Source organism: Anarrhichthys ocellatus, unplaced genomic scaffold (assembly GCF_004355925.1).
Source record: "Anarrhichthys ocellatus isolate YVR2014 unplaced genomic scaffold, GSC_Weel_1.0 scaffold18, whole genome shotgun sequence".
Taxonomy (NCBI): Eukaryota; Metazoa; Chordata; class Actinopteri; order Perciformes; family Anarhichadidae; genus Anarrhichthys; species Anarrhichthys ocellatus.
The window spans coordinates 4,542,941-4,552,214 of record NW_022280048.1 but is presented as its reverse complement, the minus strand read 5'-3'; the positions used below and the strand labels follow the sequence as shown (position 1 = coordinate 4,552,214).

Sequence of the window (9,274 nt, the reverse complement as noted above, 5' to 3'; positions counted from 1 at the left end):
GGGGGGGGGGGGGGGGGGGGGGGGGGGGGGGGGGGTGGTGGTGGTGGTGGTGGTGGCTGCAGTAAATACTGAAGTTGTGACGCTTTCCTGATGTAGAAAGTTAAGCTTAGAAAATCACTTTTGAACTTCAGTGGATTTATACTTCTAATTGGTATTCAACTCAATACGAGTCACTCGTGCTGCTGCCTCGAATTTCAACGTACAGCGGGTGGACAAAATAATTGCAAGTGTCACAGAACAGTTTATTCATTTTGACGTAACCAGCTGCAGGAAGGAGTTCTCTGTCAGTGGAAGTACGAGAGGAAAAGCAAAGTTTTCCTTAAGAATTCGAGGTAACGGTTTGAGCCGTTACTTATACAAATAGTCATTTTGTGGATAAAGTCTTCCTTTTAAACTGGGTCTAAATGAGACCATTTGTTTGAATAAAGTCTTACATGAATAAGCATCTGTGTGTTTGTGTGCACATGTATGTATTTATGTCTGTAAGCATAAGTATGCATATGCTATATTTACTTATTGTCTAGACTGTGGTGCTTGTTCATGAAGTTTCTTATTTAATATTGTCAAATGGGTGTGTAATAATATCACCTTTTTTAATAAGAAGCTTATATCATTGACTGAAGCACAACTGTATTGCATTATATTTCACCGTGTACGTGTTGAACACACGTCTATGTCTGAAGAAATGACTTCTTCCTTTACATGAAACTGATCTCACAACTGAAGGAGCGATTGCTGCTCTCGTGTGCTTTGCACAGTTGAAGTATCACGTAGCGGCCAGCAGAGGGCTCCGTCTTACCAAGCCGAGGACCTGCAGGAAGAGGAAGTGGTAGAGGAACAGGATGCCGGTGGAGAGCAGCGCCCACCACATGTCCCCCAGAGGCTCAGGCTTGTACACACCTGCAGGCGCACGCACACGCACACGCACACACACACACAGAGACAGAGAGAGCTCATTAAAAACACGTGATCCGGTTTCCGGGTTCAACACACAGCGAGCGCATAGAATTGCATCTTCTCGTGCAAACGCCAGCCACCTGAAACCCCTCACTGCCCTGTGCTGGTGCATTAGCAACAAGTCAGTCGAGTCAGCAGGTGGAACAACCTGCAGCCTGTAGCGCAGCCAGTAACATGATGTAGACAAACTGGCTTTTCTTGTGTCCTGAGCTCCTGCTGGAATTTGCTAAGAGCACTACAAGAGTTAAGACACTTAATTTGCACCAATCATGTCAGCTCAACTACGACAATGAAGAATATGAGGCAGCGCATGCAGAGGTTTGATCACGGTGCAACACCCTCGGTGAATCTTTTATCGATTAAAGCTCCAAACCCTGTGGGCTAGTTTTTGAAATCTGACCTGCCTGCCCTTAAGTATGTTTGTAGTTGTAGTCCACCGAGGGACTCTAAGGGCAGTTCCTGCTGGTAAACAGCCAACCGTGTGGCCGACGTTGGCAGCGATGTCCCACACGGTAGAGCGGACAAACACAAAGCGGGGTTTCTACGGCTACTCAAAGATCGCCAACAAAGAGGTAATCCATCTGAGGATAAAAGGTGTCATGGTGTCTGTCGGCAGGTGAGAGATGTTTCAGCCCTCGGTGTCGACACCTACCTCCTTTCCTGAAAAGGTAGAGAGGCACCAGGTACAGCATGGAGTGCTGGATGTAGTAGATCTCCTTCTCAAACGGAAGCTGAGGAGAGAAGAAAACTATTTAGATTTTTTTTTACAACCCACATTAAGCCGAAATGTCATTCATTCTTAGCCCCCTTGTTGCAGTAATGCTTGGATAGTTTTCTTATTTACGCGGAGATAAAGAAAAAGCATCTGAACTTCTGCTGATAGCAGTGCACCTGACGGACTGACCCCAGGCAAGCGTTAATAACCGGAGCCGGCTGTGGTCTGAACCGTGGTCTGATCGCTATCGCTGCTTGAAAGCGATACTCCGACAGAAGAAAGATGGAGGAAGTGAAGCTCAGGGATGATTATTCTACTGCTAGTGAAATAGAGTCATCAGGGGTCGCAGAGAGTAGACCTGGGATCAGCACCTCAGCATCAGAAAATGATTAGAACGTGAACAATATGAACAGGAAGGCAATGACTCCTTAATGTTAAAACTGATTCGTGGTCATTCCTCACACTTTCGGTCGGTAGATCTGCAGTGAAAACTGTTCTGTAGTGGGAGCTGTTGAACTTCACAGCGGTCACGTTAGAATTGGACGAAGTTCAAACTGTCAGAACTTTTGATTTAATTTCAGCAAATGCGTAGATTTTAAAGTTAGCATGTTATCTGCTGCATCTGGTCCTCGTCTGCAGCTGTTAGCGAGAGACTTTCAAGGAGGCCGTGCTGATTTTAACTGATTGCCTCAGATTTCCTTCACAAAAAAACAAACAAAAAAAAAAAAGCTCAGTTCCATCATCAGTTAAGTTTGTACTTTGTGCTCAACATTTTGTCTTCTGCATGCTGGAATGTATTGTTCAGATTCAGGCTCTAGTAGAGGAACCACATTCATATAAACTTCACATTTTTGAGAAGGAAGAGAGACAATTTCACAGAACATATCGAGCTACAACTTGCTCTCCTGTTGGGGCTGTCATGAAAAGTTGTTTTTTTTAAATATATGAATTATGAACAAGACAGGTATGCGTCCTGACTCCAGAGACAGAAGAGGAGAGCGGAGGACTTACCAGTCTAGTGTTGACTACTGGGAACATTAAAGCCAGTAACGCACCGTTCAGCATATGGACCTGCAGCCTGAAAACACACACAGAATAACCAAGCGCTCCGATAAACCTCACGTCCTCCATCACATCTGCCCGAGGAACATTTTAACAATAATTTCCACACCGCACGCATCGGTGCATTATCGACATATTAGTTTGAATTGGAGCCGATGGGAGCGCGGACGGACAGCTGGAGGACGGCGTGGATTAGGTTCGGGCGTTGCTGAAAGCCAATCAGAGTGCTCCCTGATGCCGTTAGCAGCAGCAGCTGTCTTTGGCGGGGCCGGGCCTAGTGGGGAGTGTCGATGGTGAGAAGCTGGGTCACTGACGGTGCAGGCAATCAGAGCCTCTCTCTCTCTCTCTCTGTGTGTGTGTGTGTGTGTACAGTATGTTGCAGAGACTCCACATATCCATGATCCATGGAGAAATCACACAAAGCCGTCACGATTCTGACATATCAGCCCCTCTAGCTACTCATTCACCATTAGCAGACATTCAGATACTATCTAGTCTTTAGCACGCACGCACTCGGTTAACCTCTGCACATTTCCTTTTAACCAACAGTTATTCCAGGAGCCACCGCTCGCAGAAGCCCGGGACCCTGGGTCCGTCCTGTGTGACTGCTCGTTTTTCGTCAGATGAGCCAGAGTAACTGTTGTGACAGCCAAGGTCACTGGGAAAACAGCAGTGCTGCCGGAATGTCGGTTCAAGTGAGCCCGGCTGTCACTCTAGAGGGGGGGAGGGGGGGCTCCAGACCTTTTAGGAAAGACAATCCACTTCATTTGAATTCAAATTCACCACAATTATTGATCAGGAGCCACCTTTGCCCGGTGTGTGTTGTATTTCATGATGACATATCTATAAAGACGCGTCGGTTATGTGCAAGTCAAGTCTGTCGCTATACTGTTATGTGGAAAATAGGCGTTCATCTTGATCACTACATATTAATAATTACACTATGATACGACATCCATTGTTATTCTGCTGTCACACGGTAATTATTTACGTTTGCTTTGTCCTGCAGCAGTGAACACAAGGAGCTGGAACCAAGCAGAAGGGAAGGCTACTTGTGTGGAAAGTGAAGTCTCTCTCTCTCTCTCTCTCTCTCTCTCTCTCTCTCTCTCTCTCTCTGAAGTGTTTGTCCGACTCGGTCACGCTCACACAACAATGGGAGCTGCGCATATGCAAGAAGAGGAGGCACAGATAGCAAAAAATTTAAATATTGTTTCATCCTCTCTCACAGTCAGACGTTTTCACTGAGCTTTGATCACCAGAAAAAAGAAAATGCAGCAGGAAACGTCTCCCACTCACAATCCTAGTGATTTGATGCCTCTGCTTTTGATGGAAACATTTGTTCTTAATGTCAAACTGCTTTATCCTGTAAATCAGTATTTACATTATGTATGTGCCTCTCTATCAAGTAGTTTTCATTGTTACCTCCATGATAGAAAGGCAGTTTATTCACCGACTTCTCCATTACCACCAGAGTTTGTGTGTTAGTCAACAGACACTCTTCTGTTGTACTTCTGCTCAACGACTGTTTGATCCTTGTATTAAACCACCCTTGCTGTTGCTAAGGTAACCACAGGTGTTGATGTTTTGTTTTTTGTATCTTAGGTTTATGCTGCAAATACTTTGCACTTTTCTTATCCAGGTGCAGATAAAACGTTAACATCTTGACCTGATGGATAAACATTATTTCTACTGAAGTATTTTTGTTGTCTCGTTGGAAATTGTTTCCATAAAGCTGCTCAAACTCCCAGTTTCATTATGACTCACTGCTTTGTGGTCGTTTCAGCTGAAACGCAGCTCACTGCAGCTGCTCGCTATGTGGCTCCCGTGAGCTACGTGCAACACAAAGTGACCCGGCTCGTCTTTATTTCGGAGTAAATCCAACGTTGTGTTGTGTTCTCATTGCTCCTGAATAATTAACTTGCCCAGACCGGAGCTGTTGTGGAGAAGATAAAGACTATAAACCCCGACAAATCCATTACAATAAAACGCCACGAGTAATTACAATCATCGACCGTAAAACCCGGGTGTAATTTGAGTCCGTCTGCCCGACATTTATTTTACATTCAGTACACACGGGGACCTGATCGGTTGACGTGGAGGGTGGATGACTGAGAGTCGTGGCCCCTTTTTTTATAATGAGCACTGAACAAATCTACACGGCCAAAAAACATCAAAGAGCCAGGGGGAAATGTACTCACCTAAATACAACCATTGCTGTTTTACATGGCGGGCAGGCCAGCAGGAAGATCTGTAGAGGAAAGCACAGAGAGAGGTGAGAAACCACACGGTCACATTGTGGAACAGCTTGGATGCTCCAAGAGCTTCTAGCATTCGGTGCTGTAAGTAAAGACAATGGACAGATTGCTTTAACAAGTCTTTATTGATATAATAAGACTGCACAGGGCTTCTTGCTGCAAATGAGAAAAAAAGTCCAGACGGGACCCAGGAAGTTGGTCAAACAGTTATGGTGGATTTGAATGTATTCAAATAACTGGCAGGTGTTGACGAATCCCAACTAAACCCTTTAAAAACACCAGAGTCACACAATAACACTGACTAAATGACCCATGGAGGCAGCTGTAGACCAGAAACTCCTGTTTTTGTCGAGTCTGTGGCATCTAATACACCGACTACAGACAAGCACCTCATACGTCCCGCGACCAACAACGCAAACAATCCCGTTAATGTATTTTATTGCCTGATTTCAATCAGGGCTGTCGATTGAAACGTTCTACAACTCGCTGCCCGTGGAACCGGGAGGAGGAAAATAATCAATTTCTGTTAGAGAACGGCATGACCATGGACGTGTATGAATCCTGGACTGACGCTGCTTTGAATTAGCCCACTCCACCGAGTTCATGTTGACAATTCTCTGCGATATCGGGAAAGGACTGATGCACTTTGGTCAAGCTTTTACATGACGACTGACGGATTCAAACCTTTTGAGTCCAGGTTAAATCTACAGTGGAACCACAAACGGTTTACCAGAACAACAACATATTCACAGCTCCACGTGAAGGCTGCGGATACTTCATTTAACATGTTATATTGTTTAAAATCGGTTTCTATTTCCCTCGAAAAGCATTCACATCAACATGTCGGCTTCCTGATCAAATGAGAACACGGGCTACAGTGTGCATTGTCATCATAGTTAACATCTCATCTATGCTCTGTGGCTGTGCCGTTGGGAGCCTGGAGGATACCGCACACATGGATTGGTTCGAAACACCATCTGACATGAGAAAAAAAAAAAAAAAAAGTTGGTCTGCCTGGAAGGCAAAGGTTGGAAACAGAATTACAAGAAAGCAATTTAGTTGAGATCTGTTGTACAACTACCCACCGGCCAGGGGAACATACGTCTCAGTGATTGATCTGCAGCCCGCCCATCAACTCATATTAACCTGCACTGTGAATACAACATCTGTAACAAACGCAGGATCCATTAGATGAACAATCCGCCACTTAAAAATACATGGAGACATTTTCCAGAGATAAAGCTTTTTTTTTAGCTGACAGGTGTGCACCCTGGGTCCTTGCAAATTCCTGAAAAGGACGGTTATTGTCGGGCCACCATATTGTTTACCGTGTGTGTGTTTATGCTGCCTGTGGTAAAACGGTAACAGGCTGATCCTTCGTCTCATGTCAGAGCCATCAAACCAATTACAAACCGCTCCCTTACATGGAGCCCCAAAGTGTTTAACATTAAATAGATTAAAAAAAATTACAAACTACGTGTAAAATACGACAAAGTGGGAGACACACAGTTTCAAATGTTGTACATAGCAGAACATCTAACGGCATGGGAAGTGGTGTCAGTGGTGTAGGGGGAGAGAGCGGTGTGCGCGTGTGTGTTTGTGTGTCAGTTTCAAAGTACAATAAACAAAAGGGAACAGAAGAGGAACTAATGCGCCACGTAACCAGTGACGAAAGGGAGAGAGAGAGAGAGAGAGAGAGGAGGAGAAAGGGAGGGAATAACAGAGCCTGAGTTTTAGAAGCTGGGAGCTCCGGGACCAGGAGTTACCAAAAAGGCCCCGATGACCGACCTGACAACCAGACAGTGAGGCGAATGATAAGAACACTGCTGAACAGGAACGTTTACTGCAGTATAGAAACACTGATATTACATACTGTTGCTTTTTTATTTTATAATGTCACTTTTCATGAAATGGGTTGTCAACGACACCCCCCCCCCCACTGCTGTCAAGCTAAAGAGCTCAACAACTGCTACCAATTTTAGCACCCGTTAGCTAGCGCCAACAAAGCCAAAGTGATGAACATCACCTCATAAGGTGTTAAAGGGGAAGTTAGGCAACATGTAAAACACCTGGTGCTGATGGAAACAGTTGCATGAGAACACAGTTCTTAGTTGTGGGTACAACACTTCTCTGTATATGACAGCAGTGACATCGCCTCACAAGGAAATGGTTGACATGCAAATTAGAGAGCAAGTTCTGTTGAGTTTCTGTCTATAAAGACTGGTATGGCTGGTGGTGCTAGTCAGTCCACAGTTAAACTGTCCTGATAATGCATGTGTCACTGTTGACATACTGCTGTCCCTGACTAACTTAGTCTGAGTCAAAAGGCCACTTCAGTCTAGAAGTCGGGTTAATCTGTCCCAACAATCATCTTATTTATTAGGTGAGAAGCACCAGCAGTTTACAGTTTAACTGCCAATGTTATTTCATCACGACTTTACAAGATGCGTTGGCACACAGTGCGTGTCTTAGTTCTTTAGAAAGGGCAGCCACTTCCTGTTGTGTGCTTCTAGTGTCACCATTGCCAAATGCAATGAGCCAGTTATGTGGTAATTAGGTTTGTGGTCTTGCCATCAGCTCTCCTCATCAGTAAAGTATGTGCATACATGCATGCATGCATCTATGCATGCATGTATTGATTGCAATAAGTAAACGACTCAAGAGGAGTCACCGTTTCAACGGTCAGACTAATTCTTCAGTATTTTTGCAGCAAGCTTCTGCAGCTTCCAATAAACATTCCGGCCCAGATTCTATATCTGCATCGATTATCACGCTTATGAGAGTCAAACCAGCCTTGATGGTGTTGTCGCAGCATTAAAGACGATGGTCGTTTCTCTCAATTAATTTCACAACTGAATTATAAATGCATCCGGAGGTTCAGCAGGCTGAGGCATAAAGCCAGACGTTGGCAGACTCCAAAGCAAGAAATCTCACAGAACTTCAGATATAATATATTGGAAGAAAATGCACACAGTCTATAACACCATTTAAAGAAAAACACTAAAAGAAAAAAGATCAATGGCCTACTTACAGATTGACAGAAGTCATTACTGATAAGCCACACTTCCTCTTTACAAGTCTAGTCAATAAGTAATACAGTATAGTGCGTTCAGCGTGGTCTGAATGAGGCGTTATGTCTACAGCTGATAAATGTGGCTGTATTTAAAGATAATGCTGATACTGTAACTGTGTATACGTTATGTTGATACAGAGTGTGTGTTAGCAGCTTCAAAGACAAAGCCCAGAGTCATTATGCTCATTGCTGCCGTGTGCTAACTAGCAGCAGTTTAAACTCCTCCCTAACTCAAGTCTGAGCTGCTGCTGCAATGCCAGGAGCTGGAGCACGAAGCAGTATTTATCATCAGCCTCCCTCGAATCTATCATGGGTTTAAATGATCCGTCACACCGGAGCCCTGGCAAGATTTACAAAAGAGGAGAGTTCACTTGATAAGGGGGCTCTGTGTGTGTGTGGTTTAAAGTGAACTCCCAGCCGAGTGGAGAATCCTGTAGGAGGTGGCGAGTCTCCCCATAGACACCAAGGGGAAATCCTACTCCCTTTAGCTTCTCTATGGTCCAAGAACATCCACGGTGTTGGGCAGCATGTTTACAGCGATGGCAGATTCAAACATTCGAGATAGCAGAATTAAATCATGATTATTATTATATTCACGGTGGCCTTTTGTAGCATCTAAAATCTGATTCCTGGCATGTGAAGATCGGGTTTAGGTTTCCTTATGTTATACCAGCTTTTGGTTGTATTGGACCTCAAAACAGGGGTCTTAGCATCCTGTGTTAGCATCACACCAAAATAGTCCCCCCCCCCCACCCCCCCAAAAAAAACAACTGAAAACGACCCTTATTGAGCTACATACAAAATCTTATCAACTGCTGACCAAAATATCTCTGCACGGTGCGATATCACCCATCAGTCTGAACTTCAGAAGAAAGACTGTATACTTTTGTAATAACTACACCCTTACGACACAGTGCTAAAAGCCCGCCATGTCCCGTATCTGCTGCTTTGATTCGTTTGTTCACGGTGGCCCCGTCACATCCAGTCCGACGTCTGTCGGCGTGGCAGCGTGACTGCTCCCGGTTCGTGCGGAGGAAAACACAACATCGGTGTTGTCAGATGTGAGGCATCGACGTATCAGGCATCAGACACTGAACTCTTCAACCCGAATTGTCGGCGCTCTCTCTCACATCTGAGAGACGCTTGCTCACCTGGTGTTTCCTTTATATATATATATATATATATATATATATATATATACATATATATACA

General features: G+C 44.5%; 1 protein-coding gene across 1 annotated transcript in view; it reads right to left on the bottom strand.

The window, feature by feature from the left end:
• Positions 1–9,274, bottom strand: part of tmem164 (transmembrane protein 164) — a 19,029-nt gene that overhangs the window by 1,967 nt on the left and 7,788 nt on the right. Inside the window, exons 2-5 of the mRNA XM_031857052.1 lie at positions 4,933–4,982; positions 2,684–2,750; positions 1,610–1,688; positions 800–900 (exon numbers count right to left, since the gene is read on the bottom strand). Coding sequence (XP_031712912.1) covers positions 800–900; positions 1,610–1,688; positions 2,684–2,750; positions 4,933–4,982 — 297 coding nt within the window. The remainder of the gene's footprint in view (positions 1–799; positions 901–1,609; positions 1,689–2,683; positions 2,751–4,932; positions 4,983–9,274) is intronic.